Source organism: Myotis daubentonii, chromosome 9 (assembly GCF_963259705.1).
Source record: "Myotis daubentonii chromosome 9, mMyoDau2.1, whole genome shotgun sequence".
NCBI lineage: Eukaryota > Metazoa > Chordata > Mammalia > Chiroptera > Vespertilionidae > Myotis > Myotis daubentonii.
Window position 1 is genome coordinate 3,399,463 of NC_081848.1, and position 19,782 is coordinate 3,419,244.

The 19,782-nt window shown below is 46.7% G+C and overlaps 2 protein-coding genes and 1 long non-coding RNA gene across 4 annotated transcripts in view; 1 reads left to right on the top strand and 2 right to left on the bottom strand.

The window, feature by feature from the left end:
* UBE4A (ubiquitination factor E4A) overlaps positions 1-3,664 on the bottom strand; it is a 61,190-nt gene extending 57,526 nt beyond the window's left edge. For both annotated transcript variants that reach the window (XR_009454341.1, XM_059707688.1), the window contains exon 1: positions 3,529-3,664. The gene's annotated coding sequence lies outside the window, so the exon portion shown is untranslated. The remainder of the gene's footprint in view (positions 1-3,528) is intronic.
* A 7,224-nt stretch (positions 3,665-10,888) lies between these two features.
* Positions 10,889-19,724, bottom strand: LOC132240482 (T-cell surface glycoprotein CD3 gamma chain). Its single transcript, XM_059707689.1, has 6 exons — positions 19,348-19,724; positions 14,918-14,941; positions 14,281-14,502; positions 13,307-13,438; positions 12,138-12,181; positions 10,889-11,771 (listed from the first exon to the last, which is right to left on the bottom strand). Exons 1-6 carry the CDS (start codon positions 19,400-19,402, stop codon positions 11,706-11,708), a joined length of 543 nt encoding a protein of 180 aa, XP_059563672.1. The 5' UTR covers positions 19,403-19,724; the 3' UTR covers positions 10,889-11,705.
* Positions 15,410-19,481, top strand: LOC132240483 (uncharacterized). The gene is made up of 3 exons (XR_009454342.1): positions 15,410-15,576; positions 18,697-18,800; positions 19,051-19,481. It is a non-coding gene; the product is annotated as an uncharacterized LOC132240483 (long non-coding RNA).
* Positions 19,725-19,782: the final 58 nt, after the last annotated feature.

Sequence of the window (19,782 nt, forward strand, 5' to 3'; positions counted from 1 at the left end):
AAAGGTTTTTGCCTACCCCACTAACCTCATCTTTTTCACGTGTACCTTAAGTCTGTGCATAAACTATTTTCATAGAAAAAGGGTTATTACCATGTAACCACTTACAGAATTTTACAGGAAAAAGGAGGACTGATCACTTGCTGAGAACCTTTGTGGAGATGACCGTTGAGATATGTTCAGTGATCTCACAAATGTAAAGAGAGTACCTAGACATCACCCACTCCCAGGAAGAGGTCTGATAAAACGGAACCTTGATATTTTGTTTTGAATTCAACACTGGTAATTTATTGTCTGCTATTTTCAACTGCCATAGAGATATAGCACTATCCTGTTGTTAGCTGTAGGAATAGCACAACCACCAATCTTTAGAGCTTTTGGATTTGATTATTGTTTAATATAGTCCTTAAAAGTATGTTTCACTCTGATATACTCACTACAAGGGTCTACATCTGTAATAGCTGCCTACCTCCATCCTACAAAATCCTCTCACAGTCCCCTGATTCAATTTCTTGTTTAAAACAGTACTGCTAGCCTTCCTGTACACTAACAATGAAACTTCAGAAAAAGAAATGAAAAAATTCCTTTTGCAATTGTAACCAAAATAATAAAATACCTAGAAATAAACTTAACAAAGAACATGAAAGACCTATATACTGAGAACTACAGAGCAAAATTAAGAGATTGAAAAAGACAACAAAATGGAAAAAATATCCCATGTTCATGGATTGGGAGAATCAAGACAGTTAAAATGGCCTTGCCCTAACCGGTTTGGCTCAGTGCATCGGCTTGTGGACTCAAGGGTCCCGGGTTCGATTCTGGTCAAGGGCATGTACCTTGGTTGTGGGCACATCCCCAGTGGGGAGTGTGCAGGAGGCAGCTGATCGATGTTTCTCTCTCACCGATGTTTCTAACTCTCTATCCCTCTCCCTTCCTCTCTGTAAAAAATCAATAATATATATATATATATATATATATATATATATATATATATATATATATATATATATTAAATGGCCTTATTACCCAAAGCCATATACAGATTTAATGCATTCCCTATCAAAACCCCAATGCCACTTTTAAAAGATAGAGAATAACAAAATCATCAGATTTGTATGGAACCACAAAGGACCCCAAATAGAAAGTGATCCTGAGAAAAAAGAATGAAGCTGGAGGTATCACACTACCTGACTTCAAATTATACTACAGAGCTCTGATAACAACAGCACAGTATCGGCAGAAAACAGACACACAGATCAATGGAACATAATTGAGATATAAAACCACATGTATATGGGCAGATAATTTTCAACTAAGGAGCCAAAAACACACAATAGAGTAAAGAAAACCTCTTCAATAAATGGTGCTGGGAAAACTGGAAAGCCATATGCAAAAGAAAAACTGGATTAGAGTTTGTTTCCATTAATTTTTGCATAAAAATTAATTCAAAATGGATCAAAGACCTAAATATAAGATCTGAAACAATAAATTACATAGAAGAAAGCACAGATACTAAACTTATGGACCTTGGTCATGGAGAACATTTTATGAACTTGACTCCAAAGGCAAAAATAAATGAATGGGGCTATATCAAACTAAAAGCTCTGCCCACCAAAAGAAACCAACAACAAAACAAAGACACAGCCGGCCAGATGGGAGATGGTATTTGCAAACAATAGCTCCAACAAGTTTAATCTCCAAAATATATAAAGGACTCAATAAACTCAACACCAAACAAACAAACAACTCAATCAAAAAGTGTGCAGAGGACCTGAACATACTCCCCTCCCAAGAAGACATACAAACCAGTAGATATGAGAAGATGTTCAAGCTCACTGGCAATGAGGGAAATGCAAATCAAAACCACAGTGAGCTACCACCTCACACCTGTTCGAGTGGCCATTATCAACAAGACAAGCAACAACAAGCGTGGGAGAGGTTGTGGGAAAAGGGAACCCTCGTTCACTGGTGGTGGAATGTGGACTGGTGCAGCCACTATGCAAAGCAGTCTGGCGATTCCTCAAAAAATTAAGAATAGAGCTACCATATGACCCAGCCATCCCACTCCTGGGTATAAACCTGAACAACTCGAAATCACGTAATCACAAAGATATTTGCGCCCCTATGTTCATGGCAGCATTATTCACGGTGGCCAAGACACGGAAACATCCAAAGTGCCCTGCGATAGAGGACTGGATGAAGATGTGGTCCATGTACGCAGTGGAACACTACTCAGCCATCAGAAAGGATGAAGTAGCGCCATTTGCAACAGCATGGAGGGACCGTGAGAACATTATGCTAAGTGAAATGTCAGAAAAAGCTAAAAACCATCTGATTTCACTCATGTGTGAGATATAAAACAAATTCGTGAACATAAACAGCAGTGTGGTGACTGCCAGAGGGAAAGGGGTGGGGGTGAAAGGGATGTAATATATGGGATGGAAGATGATTTGACCTTGGGTGGTGGGCACAGTGCAATATACAGATCTTGTCACACAGAAACCCACACCTGAAACCTGTATGATCCTATTAACCAATGTCACCTCAATAAATTAAAAAAGAATCATAAGAAAAAAAGAAACAAAACTAGTACCGCTAATCTCTTAAGGGAGATTATCAGCTTTCAAGGGGGAGGGTACACAAATGTCTTAACATCAGACATTGTATTGCGCTTAAACAGAAATGTCTGGAGCACTTTGTGAAACTGGGGTGATCAAAATCAAGCTCCATTAAACCATAATCTGTAGGTTTCTGTCCTGATGGGTAATACACATCAAACAAAAAGGAATTAAAAAACGTTTTCATTGTTGTATGTTCCACCCTCCCAACACATCAGCACGCTAGAACATCAGGTCAAAAAGCCGACAGCCCTCCTAACCTGGCCCCACGTCCTCGCAGGGGGCCCCATGGGAGACCTACAGTCCCCGGCAACGAGCCCGAACACATCCTTGCTCTGGGAGTGAAACTCTGGTCCCACAGAGAAGACCCATCAAATGGAAGCGCCCGAGCTGCAGTTCCTCACTCTTAGAAGTGGCTCCGAAACCTGCGCCCGAGGGAGCGCAGTCGAGTGGCGACTGACACTTTGCTTACGAAACGTCACCACTCCCCACGTTTTCAGGTGGGTTGGGCAGCAGGACTCCGTCTAATGCTGTCTCCCCTGGCATCTGGCTGGCTGCGGTCCACTCCGTATACTGCTATCCCTCCGGGTTCCATAAGGACTTGGCGGCAAGGGAGCCCCACCCACTCGGTGCACGTTCCAGAGAAAGGAAGTCAAGGTAATGCAAGGCCGGCACCCCGGCCTTTCCCAGGGAGGAACGGCCAAGAGTGGGAGCCGTGCCAGAAGCTGGAGCACAGAAGGGTTCCCAAACCAGACAGGGTCCAAGTTCCCAGAGCGGGTCGGTGGTCAGGAGAGCGCAGGGCACGGAACCGGGAGGAGGCGGGAGGGCAGAGGCCGGAACTGGCGCTCGGCTGGGAGAACACACCCGGTGCAGACCCCACGACTCCCTCCCCGCAAGCGATGTGCTCTCTTACCGGAGCCTGAAGGGCCAGCAGCGACGACACGCGACAATCTCACTAGCCAGAGGGTTCCCACTTCCGACTCAGTCGGGAAACCGGAAATTACGTCACCACTAGGCGCCGGACCCTGCGGACGCCGCCTGCGCCGGAAGCAGGGTGTGCCACCACCGCGGGCTCCGGCGCGCAAACACGCCCAGGGCGCAGGCGCCACCTGCCCGGGAGGGGCGGGGCCTGGGAGTGGGGCGGGGCTTGGCAGCGGGGCGGGGCGCGGGACGGTGAGCCTGGGAGGGGCTGTTTGGGACTCGGTGAAACCGGTGTGTGGTTCGCAGATAGGACGTCCGTCGTGATTCTGGCACTGCCGCAATTTCTTTGGGCTTCTGCTTTCTATTTTTCCTACCGGTCTTATGCCTTTTTGAAGCTGTTTCTGCTACTCCTCACTAATTATTATTAGCTATAAAGCAACAACAGTAATAACAACGGAAAAATTTGAGCTCGGATTGGTTGTCAAGGCAGTGTGTTAAAATATGCTATCTAAATTAAAAGAAACTATTTCTCAATCCCAGCCCTGGCTGGTGTGATCCGGTTGATTGGAACGCCCTCCCGTACACCCAAGGTTCTAGGCTCGCAGTGTTGGCGAACCTGTGACACGCGTGTCAGAGGTGACACGCGAACTCATTTTTTTGGTTGATTTTTCTTTGTTAAATGGCATTTAAATATCCTATATAATAAAAGGGTGCCTAACCGGTTTGGCTCAGTGGATAGAGCATCCGCCTGTGGACTCAAGGGTCCCAGGTTCCATTCTGGTCAATGGCATGTACCTTGGTTGCGGGCACATCCCCAGTGGGGGGCGTGCAGGAGGCAGCTGATCTATCTCTCATCGATGTTTCTAACTCTCTATCCCTCTCCCGTCTTCTCTGTAAAAACTCAATAAAGTATATATTTTTAAAAAAGGGTAATATGCAAATGGACTGAAATTCAGAACTACTGGTCACTATGATGCACACTGACCACCAGGGGGCAGACGCTCAATGCAGGAGCTGCCCCCTGGTGGTCAGTGCGCTCCCCCAGGGGGAGCGTCACTCAGCCACAAGCCTAGCTGGTGGCTGGCAAATGCAGTGGCCCACCTCCACAGCAGCGCTAAGGATGTCCAACTGTGGCTTAGGCCATCACTCAGACATCCCTTGAGGGCTCCCAGATTGTGAAAGGGGGCAGGCCAGGCTGATGGCATCACCCCCCCCCCCCCGCAGTGCATGAATGTCATGCACCCAGCCTCTAGTATAAAATAAATATCAAAAATATAAGTCTTTGTTTTACTATGGTTGCAAATATCAAAAAATTTCTATATGTGACACGGCACCAGAGTTAAGTTAGGGTTTTTCAAAATGCTGACACGACGAGCTCAAAAGGTTCGCCATCACTAGAGTCTAGGGTTTGATTCCTGGTCAGGGCACATAACCAGGTTTGGTTCCATCCCTGGTAGGATGTGTAAGGGAAGCAACTCATATACGTCTCTATTTCTCTTTCTCTCTCTTTCTACTTCTCTCTCTCTCCCTCCCCTCTCCCTCTCCCTTTCTCTCTCTAAAATAAAACAAATAAAAACATATACTCAGGTGAGAATTAAAGCATTTTTTTAAAAAAAATATTTTTATTGATTTCAGAGAGGAAGGGAGAGGGAGAGAGAGATAGAAACATCAATGATGAGAGAGAATCATTGATCGGCTGCCTCCTGCAGGCCCCCTACTGGGGACCGAGCTGCAACCCAGGCATGTGCCCTTGACCAGAATTGAACCCCGGGACCCTTCAGTCTGCAGGCTGACGCTCTGTCCACTGAGTCAAACCGGCCAGGGCAGGAGTAAAACGTTTCTTAAAGTTATTTTTCAATTTCAGTTGACATACATTATATTAGTTTCAGGTGTACAGCACAGTTCACTTTGGAAAAACTTTAGCAGTTCCTTAAGAAGTCAAACATAGAATTACCATGTGATGCAGTAATTCCATTTCTGGGTATATACCCAAAAGAATTGAAAGCAGGGACTCAAACAGATACTTGTACACCACTGTTCATAGTAACATTATTCATAACTAGAGACCCGGTGCACAAAAATTTGTGCACTGGGGGGGAGGGGGGCCCCTCAGCCCGGCCTGTGCCCTCTTGCAGTCTGCGACCCCTCGGGAGATAACGACCTGCTGGCTTAAGTGGCAAAGGGCAGGCCCAATCCCTAGGTGCAGCCCCTGGTCGGGCTCAGAGCAGGGCCAATTGGGGATTTGGGGCGCCGCCCCTTGTCATACACAGAGCAGGGCGATCCAGAGGTTGTGATTCCACCCTCAGTCACGCTCAGGGTAGGGCCGATTGGGGGGTTGGGGCACCATCCCCTGTCACACTCAGGGCAGGGCCGATGGGGAAGTTATGGCTCTACCCTGTCACACACAGAGCAGGGCCGATCAGGGGGTTTGGAGGCTGCCCCCTGTCACGCTGATCCCGGTGCCGGGAGGCCTCGCAGCTCTGCTGATCCCGGTGCTGGGAGGCATATTACCCTTTTACTATATAGGGTAGAGGCCTGGTGCATGGGTGGGTGCCGGCTGGTTTGCCCTGAAGCATGTCCTGGATCAGGGTGGGGGTCCCCACTGGGGTGCCTGGCCAGCCTGGGTGAGGGGATGATGGCTGTTCGCAGCTGGTCATACCCCCTTCAGGGTGGGGGTCCACACTGGGGTGCCTGGCCAGTCTGGGTGAGGAACTGAGGGCTGTTTTCAAGCTGGGGGTGACTGAAGCTCCCAACCGCTCCTTTTTTTCTTTTTTTGTTTTATTCTGGGCCAGCTTTAGCTTTGAGGCTTGCCTCTAGCTCTTAGGCCTCCGCTGCTGAAAGTAGGTTTCTGGCCTTTGCTTACAATGTTGCGATCCTGCTGGCTGAAGCCGGGCAGGTTTCTGGGGTTTTGTTTAGCTTCTATGTTTGTTACATAGTTGCTTGCAGCTCAGAGGCCTGCAGCGGCAGGCGGGGAACGTTGGAGTCCTCTGTCACTGAAGCAAGAAAGCCTCACTGAAGTAAGAAAGCTGCCTGGCTGCCGGCCGCCATCTTGGCTGACAGTTAATTTGCATATTGCCCTGATTAGCCAATGGGAAAGGTAGCGGTTGTATGCCAATTACCATGTTTCTCTTTTATTAGATAGGATAGCCAAAAAGTGGAAACAACCCAAATGTCCATTGGCAGGTGGGTGGATAAACAGAATGTGGTCTATACATACAACTGACTATTTTTCAGCCTTAAAACACCTGAAATTCTGTTACATGCTACAACATAGATGGACCTTGAAGACGTTAGTGAAAGATACCAGACAAAAAATAACAAATATTGTATGCTTCCATTTACATGTGGTGCCTAGAAAAGACAAGTCATAGAGACAGAAAGATAGAGCAGAGAGTACCAGGGTTGGGGGGAGCGGGAGGAAATGGGAGCTATTGTTTAATGGGATATGGAGTTTAGGATAATGAAAAAGTTCTGGACATGTATAGTGGCAAAGGTTGCACAACATTGTGAATGAACTTAATGCCACTGAATAGTATATTTAAAAATGGTTAAAATGGTAAATTCTATGTTATGTATATTTTACACACACACACACACACACACACACACTACTATGCAATCTTGGAGTGCCTATCTTGTTCTAGCATTATTCTGGTGCCTAAAGATACAGTCCTGAAAACACACAAGTCCCTTTCTTCGTGGAGTTCACAATGTGGTAAGAGTTAGAGTGGTAACATCGCATTTAAAATAGTCAAGGGGATATAAAGTACAGCATAAGGAATATAGTCAATAATCCTATATAATAAAGAGGTAATATGGAAATTGACTGTCATGCCCTCACACAAGATGGCCACCCCCATGTGGTCACAAGATGGCCGCCAAAAGATGGCCGGCAGGGGAGGGCAGTTAGGGGCAACCGGGCTGGCAGGGGAGGGCAATTAGGGGTGACTAGGCTGGCAGGGGAGTGGTTAGGGGGTGATCAGGCTGGCAGGCAGAAGTGGTTATCTTGCTCTCTCTCTTCTTCTGGCACCCCTATAATAGCCAAACCAGTTAGGGCTCTTTGTCTTTAATCTTTTGCATTTTAATTATGATGTGTCTTGGTGTGGGCCTCTTTGGGTTCATCTTGTTTGGGACTCGGCACTTTCTGGACTTGTGAGTCTGTTTCTTTCACCAGGTTAGGAAAGTTTTTCATCATTATTTTTTCAAATAGGTTTTCAATTTCTTTCTCTCTTTCTTTCCTGCACTCCCATGATGCCAATGTTGGTACTCTTGAAGTTATCCTAGATCAGCCGTGGGCAAACTACGGCCCGCGGGCCGGATCCAGCCCATTTGAAATGAATAAAACTAAAAAAAAAAAAAGACTGTACCCTTTTATGTAATGATGTTTACTTTGAATTTATATTAGTTGACACAAACACTCCATCCATGCTTTTGTTCCGGCCCTCCGGTCCAGTTTAAGAACCCACTGTGGCCCTCGAGTCAAAAAGTTTGCCCACCCCTGTCCTAGATGTTCCTTACACTGTCCTCATTTTTTGGCTTTTTTTTCTTTTTGCAGTTCTGATTGGGTGTTTTCTGTTACTTATCTTCCAAATCACTGATTTGATCCTCTTTTCCACATACTCTACTGTTGATTCCCTGTAATGTATTCTTCATTTCAATTCATGTATTTTTCATTTCTGACTGGTTATTTTTTATGTTTTCTAGTTCTGTTTTTATGTTTCTCATCTCTTTGTTGAAGTTCTAAGTTCCTCTACTCTTCCCCTAAGTTCATTGAGCATCCTTATAACCAGTGTTTTGAACTTTGCATCTGGTAGATTGCTTGTCTCCATTTTGTTCAGTTTTTTTTTCCTGGAGTTTTTCTCTGTTCTTTCATTTGGAACATGCTTCTTTGTCTCCACCTTTTGGCAGCCTCCCTGTGTTTGTTCCTGTGTATATGGTAGAGCTGCTACATCTCCTGGGCTTGGTGGAGTGGCCTGGTGTAGTATGTGTTCTAGAGGGTCCAGTGGCACAGCCTCCCTGGTCACCTGAGCTGGGTGCTCCAGGTGCACCCTGTGTGGGCTGCGTGCATCCTCCTGTGGTAGTTGAGCCTTAATTGCTGTTGGTATGTTAATGGGAGGGATTTGCCCCTAGGCATGTGGTCAGCAGACTGCGGCTCCAAGCCACATGCAGCTCTTTGGCCCCTTGAGTGTTGCTCTTCCTAAGCCTTAGGAGTCCCCTAATTAAGTTAATAACAATGTACCTACCTATATAGTTTAAGTTTAAAAAATTTGGCTCTCAAAAGAAATTTCAATCATTGTACTGTTGATATTTGGCTCTGTTGGCTAATGAATTTGCCGACCACTGCCCTAGGCTGATCGGCTGTGAGAACTGGCTGGCTGTGTGGACTGGCCACTAGGAGGACTGGCCAGGACCACTGTAGAGGATCTGCAATGCAAGGGCCAACCCCATAGTTCAGGGCTTAGGTACCCGCCAAGTCCACGCCTGAGTGTGTTGCTTGTGGAGGTGTTGATTGGTGCTTCAGTGTGCTCTGAGGCTATCCACCAGGTGCGCTAGCTCTGAAGTCACACAGCAAGTGCATGCTAAAGTCAGCCACTACTTTTACCCTCCTGGGGCCTGAGCCACAAAGCCATCAGCAGATGGCTGCTATTTATGCTGGGCTTGGAGGTGCCCAGGAGAAGCCAAGCCATGAACCAAGGCCTGCTGTTGCTAGTACGGGGCCTGGGGCTACTTAGCAAGAGGTATGGGTCACACTGAGCCAGATGCTTTTTATATGGAAAAGCCACTGGAAAGGGCCTGGGTGAGTCTGAAAGTTGGGTGGGGTTTCAGGGAATCACCAGGGCAGGGAGAACAGAGTAGCCAGGTTGAGGGCGTCTCAGATATGGTGCCTGCCAGCCTGCTCTGTTGGGGGAGGGCTCAGCAAAGGAACAACGGCCTCGGCCAGCACTTCTGTCTGGGAAAAAGCTGCCCCTCCAGCCTTGGCCCTGATGCCAGACACTTTAGTCCTCCCCATGTGTCCCTGGGGCCTTTCCAGCTGCTGCCCCACTGCCGGAATTCTGAGCAAGTGAGTCTGTGTAAGTCGGTGCATGGGCCCTTCAGCAGCACTCCATCTCATTCAGCCACAATCCTTGCTGGTTTTTACAGGCAGAAGTTATGGGAAGTTCTCCTCCTGGCACTGGAACTCTGGGCTGGGGGGCCTGGTGTGGGGCCGAGGCCCCTCACTCCTCAAGGCGGAGCTCTGTAGCCGATATATCCCTCCCCATTTTTAACTACCACACGTGGGTGTGGGACCAGCCAGTTCTACCTCTCTGCTTCTCCTACCAGACTCTCTGTGTCTTCTTCGTTATATCCTAAGTTATATTACTTCTGTTCAGATAGACTTTAGGTGGTTCTGAATGATGGTTGTTCTGTAGTTTTGTTATAATTGTGATGTGGTTATAATTTTGATGTGAAACAGTAATTTTAAAGTCGTACCCAAACCTTGTAAACTGTGATGGAGATTTCAGTTAGTTTCAATCTCTTGCTCATACAATGAATGGTGCAATGACTAACGTTGTAAAAATGTCTTTTAAAAAATAAGTGTATTGAGGTATAATTTGCTATATAATGCATTCATTTTAAGTGACCTCACCTGTTCTTAGTAATTTTTATCAAATTTATCCACTTAAGAATATCTGGATTAAAAAAAATTAGTTGGTTCAGAAAACCAAATAATGCTTGGGCCCTGTTTTCCTGATTGAAACTTCTGATTGATTGGTTGGTTGATTGAAAGCTAATATAGATCAGTGGTTCTTAACTAAGAGTGATTTTGCCCCTAAGGGGACACTTGCAATATCTGGAGATAGTTTTGGTTGTCAAAATGGGGGTACTGCTAACCTCTGGTGACTAGAGGCCAGGGAGGCTGTTAAAAACCCTACAAAGCACAGGACAGTACTCTCACCATAAGAATTACCCAGACCAAATGTTTTTTTTTAATATATTTTATTGATTTTTTTACAGAGAGGAAGGGAAAGGGTTAGAGAGTTAGAAACATCAATGAGAGAGAAACATCAATTAGCTGCCTCCTGCACACCCCCCACTGGGGATGTGCCCGCAACCAAGGCACATGCCCTTGACCGGAATTGAACCTGGGACCCTTCAGTCCGCAGGCCGACGCTCCATCCACTGAGCCAAACCGGTTAGGGATAGACCAAATGTTTTTGTCATTTTAAATCATTATGGTTGAAAGTATTACATATGTCCCCCTCTCCCCCCCATCTATCCCCTCCAGATCCCCACCCCCTCGCCGCCCACCCCAGGCCCTCACCACCCCACTGTCTGCATCCATGGGCTATGCATTTATGTATACAAGTAGACCAAAATGTTAATAGTGTGGATGTTGAGAAACATTTATATAGAAATCCTATATAATAAAGAGGTAATATACAAATTGACCATCACACCCTTGTACAAGATGGCCACCCCCATGTGGTCAAAGATGGCCACCACAAGATGGCCAGCAGGGGAGGGCAGTTGCGGGCAATCAGGCCAGCAGGGGAGGGCAGTTGGGGGCGACCAGGCCTACAGGGGAGGGAGGACAGTTGGGGGCGACTGGGCCAGCAGAGGAGGGCAGTTGGGGGCAATTGGGCCAGCAGGGGAACAGTTAGGTGTTGATCAGGCTGGCAGGGGAGTGGTTAGGAGGTGATCAGGCTGGCAGGCAGAAGCGGTTAGGGGCAATCAGGCAGGCAGGCAGGCAGGCAGGCGAGCGGTTGGGAGCCAGCAGTCCCAGATTGTGAGAGGGATGTCTGACTGCCCCTGTGGGATCGGGCATAAACTGGCAGTTGGACATCCCCTGCGGGGTCCCAGATTGGAGAGGGTGCAGGCTGGGCTGAGGGACACCCTCCCCCCAGTGCATGAATTTCATGCACTGGGCCTCTAGTAAGATTAATATTCAGCATTCCTCTTCTGAAAGGATTTAAAGACATACACAGTTTTCATATTTTTTTAGGTCAAGAAAATTTGCACTAGCCCCTGTGTTTTTAGAAATGGGCTTCCACAATCAGCCTGCACCCCCACCCCTGGTCTTCATAGCTGCTTAGGGAAAGGAGACAGACGTGGCACAGTGGGAGGGCAGGGAATGCGAAGGCACTGCCTTGGAAATGGTGTAGGACACAGCTCCTCGGAGTCCTGAGCTCAGTTTCTCCTCAGTTGGTTTCCTTGAAGGTGGCTGTATTGGTCATCTTCCCGATCCTTGAGGGGCTAAAAGGACAGCATAGTCATAAGCGCAATTCCCCTACCCTTCATGAGTTAGTCAGATGCAGGTGTACTGAGTGCTTTTCATGTGCAAGGCTTTGAAGCGGGTGCTTTGTGATCCTGGGGGCAGAAGGAGGCTTTTCCTCTCCGTGTGTTCTTTGGTTTTGCTGACTAGATCCTGAGCGCAGCCCCTCTCAATCCTCCTCCTTATTTCATCCTTTCCACCCAGAGGGATAACTGTGCGATCATCTGGCATGTCCTAAGCAGTTTCTTATCTGTCTAGTATCTGCCAAATAACTTGCCCCCACCCCCATTTCAAAATGCTAAACCACCACTAATTGTAGCAATGTTTGTCATTCCTTATTCCCTTACCTGGTAGAGCTGGTCATTGGACAACAGGGTCTGCTTGTCTGAAGCTGCACAAAAGATAAACAAAACAAAACACACACACACACACGCACAGTAGAGAGGATGATAAATTGGGTTATAGTCACACAATGGAATACTAAATAGCAATAAGAATTAGTGAAATACACCTACATACAAGAATATGAGTGGATGCCCGGCTGGTGTGGCTCAGTGGTTGAGCATCAACCTATGAACCAGAAGGTCACGGTTCGATTCTTGGTCAGGGTACATGCCCAGGTTGTGGGCTCCATCCCCATGAAGGGTGTGCAGGAGGCAGCCAATCTATGATTCTCTCTCATCATTAATGTTTCTCTCTCTCTCTCCCTCTCCCTTCCTCTCTGAAGTCAATAAAAACATATATATATGTATATATATGAATATGAGTGGATATCACAAGCACATTATTGAGTAAAAGAAGTCACACACAGTAGTACTTACTGTATGAGTCCATTTACATAAGGCACAAGAACAGACAAAAAAATTTTTTTAAAATATATCCCATTGATTTTCCACAGAGAGGAGGGGAGAGGGACAGAGAGCCAGAAACATCGATGAGAGAAAAACATCGATCAGCTGCCTCCTGCACACCCCCCACTGGGTATGTGCCCGCAACCAAGGCACATGCCCCCGACCGGAATCGAACCCAGGACCCCTCAGTCCGCCAGGCGACGCTCCATCCACTGAGCCAAACCGGTTAGGGCAAGAACAGACAAAATTAATCAATGTTGTAAGTCTGCATAGTGCTCACTTTTGGGGATAGGGAGAGTCTGCAAGTGACCACAAGGCGGACTTCTAAGATGTTGGTGATATTCTTTCTTAAACCGGGTGCTGGATTCATGGGGGTGCTTACTTTATTAAATCTTATTGAGCTGTGTGCTTGTGATTCATGCCCTTTTCTGTATGTAGGTTTTACTTCAATAAAGAGTTTTCTAAAAACCATAGAGGATGAATCAGGGGAGTTGGATCTTGAGATAGGTAAATATGCTGTGAAAACACTAGCGTTCCTTCTGGCCACAGAGAGAGCCTCACCAGCAGGTGCCAACAACGTAGGCTCTTCTCTTGGGGCTATTTTGGTTGGAAGAAAGTTGAGGGCCCCAGGTGGTCTCCTATTTCATCTAAAAACATTCTTTTACCTCTTGATTGGCGAACTCCATCCTGCCCAGCAACGAAGTACACCCCAACAGCAAGGAAGAAAATGCTGAAGATCTCGGCGAAGACAAAGCCAGACACAGTGGATGCATTCAGCTCAATGCAGTTCTGACACACTGCGAGGAAAGGAGAGATGAGTCTGCTTCAGGGTGTGAAAGTTGTTTTTCTGGATCTTTCTCTCCTGTCTACCAACAATATGCCTTTGTCTAGCGAAGGCACCAGACTGCTCCCTCTGTGGGCTGTGTGGCAAGGGAATGGCCGGGGAAGATCCTTGGACTAAATGCAATGCTTCTTGGTGTTCCTGTCTCTTCCCAAAGTCCTGGAGAAGCCCGGGTAGTCTTACTGCTGGGCACTGTGTGGAACAGGACAAAGACCCGATGTGCTTCTCTGTGCTCAGTTCCTTCCACATCTGGCTGCTGCGCACTGTCATCTCTCCTCTCCCCTGCCCACCCTAACTTAGTTTATGCAAATTGCTAACTGCTCCAATCCAGGGGACCCACACAAAGGTAAGCCAGTCTTTGGGGACTGGCTGTGTTTTACCAAGAAGATGGTGGAGCCCTCGCTGGTTTGGCTCAGTGGATAGAGTGTCGACCTGCAGACTGAAGCATCCCAGGTTCAATTCTGATCAAGGGCACATGCCTGGGTTGAGAGCTTGGTCCCCAGCAGGGGGTGTGCAGGAGGTAGTAGATCAATGATTTTTCTCTCACCATTGATGTTTCTATCTCTCTCTCCCGCTCCCTTCCTCTCTAAAATCAATAAAAATATATTTAAAAAAAAGAAGCTGGGGGAACTGTCTTGTTATTTTCAAAGAGAGGCAAGCTGAGATGAAGAGAACTGGATGTTTAGCATCCATTTTATCACTCTTCAGTATCTACTTTTCACTCATTCCGTACAGAAAATCACCAACAGCAAGTACAGCTTAATTTCACAGCAAGCAAACCGAAGGGGGGTCACATACTTCTATAATACACGTGGAGTGATTGCGAATTGTTCGCTGATCCTCGACACCAATATGTCCCTTGAGGGTCCTTCAAACTGCTTCCCAGGTTCCATGTTTTTCCATTCGTAGTAACGATTTCCTTCCCATCTTTAAACCACTTGATATCTTTGCCTTCCAAGTTACAAGTCAGAAGTACTGAACCATCTTCTTGATCGTCATCCACTGTTATCAAATGGTTTCCTGAAAAGGGAAAAGCCGTGGTCTGTTAAAGATCTTGCCTCTGACATTCTTTCCACCCCAGGGTAACAGAAGAAGACCGCGTTATCGCAGTCTTCTCAAACATCAATTTGTACATGAAGCACATGGGGATCTAGTTAGAACTTCAGGTTCTAAGTGAGTAGTTCTGGGGAGGGGCTGAGATGCTACAGTTCCCCCAGACGATGTCTATGCGGTTGGTTCATGGGTAACATTTTGAGTAGCGCCAACCTCCTCCAAGAATCAGACAATTAATTGCTGGTCATGATTGGCCACTGATTTGGTTGACAATGGAGAAGTTTGTTACTCATCACTATCTCATCTAGAACTACTGTTTTAGGAAGGCATATTTCCATGAATTTCCTCAGAGTTTCAGCAGAGAAAGAAGCCATTTCCTTACCTTCTTTCGACTGGGCAATTGTACCTGTAGGGACAGAAGAGAGACAGAGGATCAGCTGGGCATGGAGTTATTCAGGTGCCCTGTGGTGTCATTTAGGTGGTCATTGCGGCCAAAATGAAGAGAGATGCTAGGCCACAGGAGTACACATCTATACCTATGTCCCTGGATTGTTAACCCGAGTCACCAAACTGAATCCCGGGCGGGCGTTGTGTAATGAAGAATTTATCAGGTCACTGGCATGAATTCCTGGGGAGAGTTTCTAAGCCCTTGGAATTTAAGGAGTGCCTTTGTTATTCTTGGTGTGCCCTTGGGCAATAGGTGAGTTTACCACTATATGAATGCGATGATTCAGGAAAGGGTTGGTCAAGACCAAGGAGGTGATTTGAGAATTGGAACTTTGAGCTCTAGGAGGGGAGGGGCACTGGAGATTGAGTTTAGTCCCTGGCCAATTATTCAGTTATTCATGCCTGCGTAATGAAACCCCAAGAAAAACTCAGTGGCGCTTCCTGGTTGAACACATCAGTGTGCCAGGAGGGGATGTCTCCTGATTTCCCGGGAGAGGCACGGAGGCTCTGTGCTCAGGAACCTCCCAGATCCCATCCTATGTGTCTCTTTATGTAGCTGGTCCTGATTTCATTTTTTAGAATAAAACTGTAATAGTGAGTGTAGTGTTTTTCTGAGTTCTATGAGCTGTTACAGCAAATTGATAAACCTGAGGGGGTGGTGGGAACCCAGTTTGCCAGAAGTGTGGGTGTCCTGGAGATCCCTGAACTTGTGCTTGGCATTTAAAGTGAGGGAAGTCTTTCCCTAGCCAGTTTGGCTCAGTGGATAGCGTGTCGGCCTGCAGACCAAAGGGTCCCGGGTTCGATTCCGGTCAAGGGCATGTATGTTGGTTACAAGCTATTGCCCAGCCCAGGCTCAGGGCCCGTGTAGGAGGCAACCAATTATATGTTTCTCTCACATCAGTGTTTCTGATTTTCCCTCTCTCTTCCACTCTGTCTAAAAATCAATGAAAAAATATCCTCGGATGGGGATTAACAACAACAAAACAAACAAACAAAAAATAAAGTGAGGGCAGTCTTGTTGGTGACTGCTCTTAACTCCTGGGGCTTGATGCTCACTCTTAGCATCAGAGTTGTATTGCAGCATATGGAAGGGTGTCGTCTGCACAGGCTGGAACACAGTCCCTTCAGCAGCTGAGGTCCTGGCAAGGCGTGAGTGTGCACGAGCTAAAGCCTTTCAGAGCCGAGTGACTGCTAAACCCTTCAGTTTTGACGACTTATTTCTTGTAGAAACCCTGGATGTCCTATGGGAGTTAGCTGTTCAAGATCCCAAATCTGTCTCAAAATCTAGAGTAGTAGAGTTGTATGGTAGGACTACTGCAGAGAACTAGCACTGGAGTTCAATCCGACTGGATTTGATACAAACATTTACTGGGCACTCTTGTGTTCCTGTCATGATTAAGCAGCGAGAACGAAAAGGGTGGGGATATGAAGAATTAGATGCTGCTTCCAAAGAGTTTACAGTGAAGGGGGAAATAAGCACATATGTAATTAATGTAATAAAACATAAATCATCCTTTAGTATTTATAAGAATACATGTGGAAGGGGATAGAATCTATTGATTTTGCCCAACGGTGAGTGACAGGAAAGCTTAACAGAGAGGAATTCACGAGACAGAGAAAGGCATTCTGGAAAGAAAGGATAGCTAAGCAAAGATACAGGCCTGGAAAGGGCAAGAGAGGTAGTATGGCTGGAAGGAAATAATGGGGCATGACTAGAAGTATGATGGCCTGGGTGCCATGGCTCAGTTCATAGGAGTGTCAACCTATGAACCAGGAGGTCACAGTTCGATTCCCGGTGAGGGCACATGCCCGGGTTGTGGGCTCCATCCCCAGTAGGAGATGTGTAGGAGGCAGCCAATCAATGATTCCCTCTCATCATTGATGTTTCTATCCCTCGCTTCCTTTCCCTTCCTCTCTGAAATCAATAAAAATATAATTAAAAAAGAAGAAATAAAAGAAAAAACAAAGTATGATGGAAGTAGTTGAAAGGAGTCAGCTGTCTTAGGATCTTACACAAGGCTGAACTCTTTGTGACTGGTACCTAGCACAGTGCCTGGAACATAATAAGAGCTTTATATTTGTTGAATAGATGCATAGGTGAATAAATGAGAACAAATTTAAAAATCAAGACAAACAGTTAAGCAAGATTTCTCACTAGTTCTTTTCCCCAACCGCCTGCTCACTATGGGAGGGACAAAGAGGCCCCTTATTTTAACTCAGGTTCCATAGGAAAGAGGGTGTAACTGACTGCTAGCATCCTTTAATTTTGCTTATCTGAGTCCTGCTTCCTTTTGGGACGTGAGAGCTCAGGTAGTCAAGTTTCCTGGGTTGAGTGCTGAGAGAATGAGCCCCGCGGGAGCAAGAATTGTCGGAGTTCCCGCAGCGCACTGGGGGTGGGCGCGGGCTTCTGCTGCCCAGCCTGGTGCTCCTTCTGCCTCACACGGGCTCTAGGCATGGCCCTTCCACCTGTGTCATCCTGCACTCCCCGCAGAGTAATTATACACTCGCTGTCCCCCTCATGACCCACTCAGTCACCAGCAGGTGGCACTGTCTCCCTCTCAGTTTGAGAACAAATGCTGCCACGGCCCTGCCTCCGGCAGCTTTCTTCGGCAAGCCTGCCTGTGGCTGAAGCCGTCGGCACTTCCTCCCTCTAGTCTAGAGGGTGAGGTTGCCTTTCCCTCTGTGCCATCGACCCCACTCTTGACTCCATCCTTTCAACATCAACTCCAGGACCTCTATTCACTATCTTCTCCTTCAGCCTAGAAACATGCTTAAATTTCTTTCACACTCAAAAAATTTATTCGTAGACTCTGTTTCCCCCCTATTTACCACTCAAACTATCCTTTCTTTTCTTCCAAACTTCTTTGAAGAATAGTCTATGGCCAGTGGTCGGCAAACTGTGGCTCTCAAGCCACATGCGGCTCTTTGGCCCCTTGAGTGTGGCTCTTCCTCAGCCTCAGGAGCACCCTAATTAAGTTAATAACAATGTACCTACCTATATAGTTTAAGTTTAAAAAATTTGGCTCTTAAAGAAATTTCAATCGTTGTACTGTTGATATTTGGCTCTGTTGACTAATGAGTTTGCCAACCACTGGTCTACGCTTTCTTATCTTTATTATCTGCCCTTCCCCTTCAACTCATTTCCATTTGACTTCTACTCACACTACCCCAAGGAAATGGTTCTAAATTATCCATGACCTTTATTTTGCCAAATCCCACAAACTTAAACTTATAAATATATTCTTATATTAGTGGATCACTCTTTAAAATTTCATACTGTCAGTGACTTTCTCCTTTGGAAACTTTCTACTTCTTCGGTTTCCATAGTATTGGAATCATCTGATTATTCCAGCTCTTTGATCATTCCCTTATCTCTTTCCATTGATACTTTTTCCCTAACTCCCCCTTAAAGGTTGGTATCCTCACAGTTCTATCCTCAGCCCCCTCATCCTCACATTTAACATAGTACCTGTGTGATTCCAACAACTTTCACGGTGTTAGCTTTCCCATTGTGTGGGGAACCATCTCCAGTCCATAATGTAGGCATTGGCTCAGTCCACCCACTTCCCAGTGGATATTTACAACTGAATATTCATACAGGCATCTTTTATTGTACCGAACATTCAATCTGGAAACACTGAAACTTATCCATATAATTAGTTTATGAGTTCTTTAGGCAGAATGAATTTTTTTTTTTTTTTTTTTTTTTTACAGAGAAGAAGTCCCTGTAGGGGCGGGAGGGAGAGAAAGAGAAGAAGAGAGATTGATCAGTTGCCTCTGGCATGCGACCCAACTGGGGACTGAACTCCACAACCTAGGTATGTGCCCTGACTAGGAATTGAACCCACCACCTTTTGGTGTATGGGATGATGCTCTAAGCAACTGAGCCACGCCAGCCAGGGCAGGACAGAAGGTTTTCATTTATCTTTATATCTTCCTGGTCTCTTACATAATAGGACCCCCCCCCCCATCCTGGTTGACCAGTTGATGGACTGACCAACTGAGTGGGTGCTTTACAGGTTTACTCCTCACCCAGCTGATTTAAAAACACATACCTTTTCTTTTCAGGTTCCTGGCCTGTGCCCTTTTCGGCTACATTCAAACCTAAGATGGTGACATCCGGGTTTTCTCTCTAGACAGCTAAGTTCTCTGATTTGATCCCTCAGGAGATGGGGACCCACCTCTCTCATGGGACACTGCTTCCTCTAACAGAGAATAGTAAGAGGCTTTATTTTTACTCTGCTTTCTCTGAACTCCAAGGTGATAGCCGAGGCTGGCTCAAGGTCATGGATCCCAATATTCTTGTCCCATGGTGGTGGCCTTGAGTCTCTCTCCAGGCTGCCAGGCCCCCTAAGCCGCCCTTACCTTGAAGAAGAGAGATTGCCAGGATGAGGCCGGCCAGACGCTTCCCCTGCTCCATGTCGGTCGCTGTCCTTCTCCCGCAGAAGCACTGAGCAACCGCTAGCAGCCAGCCAGCCTGCGCAGTACTCGCCTGGCTCCACCCAGTACCCTTCAGGCTGGGGCCCCTGCGAGAAGGCAGGAACCCAGAGCCTCCGCCCTCAGCTTCAAGTGTGGTCAGCTGGGGCTCGGCAGGCTGCAGGTGCAGCTGTCCTTGCTCTTCCGTTAAGGAGTCAAGGGTGGGAGGTGGCGTGGAGGGAGAGAGAGCTGGATTCCCATTGCAGAGACTCTGGCTTGCACAGAGAACAAACAGCCTTGGATGCTGGGTAGTCAATGGCCTGGGCCTGTTTCTTCACGGGGGAAATAACATTGCTGACACCATTTGTTGCCGGTATCTTAGCC

Bases quoted from the DNA above. Each gene is read 5' to 3' on its own strand.
- LOC132240482 (XM_059707689.1), bottom strand. From the start codon at position 19,402: ATGGAGCAGGGGAAGCGTCTGGCCGGCCTCATCCTGGCAATCTCTCTT. The intron at 14,942-19,347 runs GTAAGGGCGGCT...CTGTCCCTACAG, and splicing joins GGCAATCTCTCTTCTTCAAG to GTACAATTGCCCAGTCGAAA. The intron at 13,439-14,280 runs GTATGTGACCCC...CTTTCCTCGCAG, and splicing joins ACTCCACGTGTATTATAGAA to TGTGTCAGAACTGCATTGAG.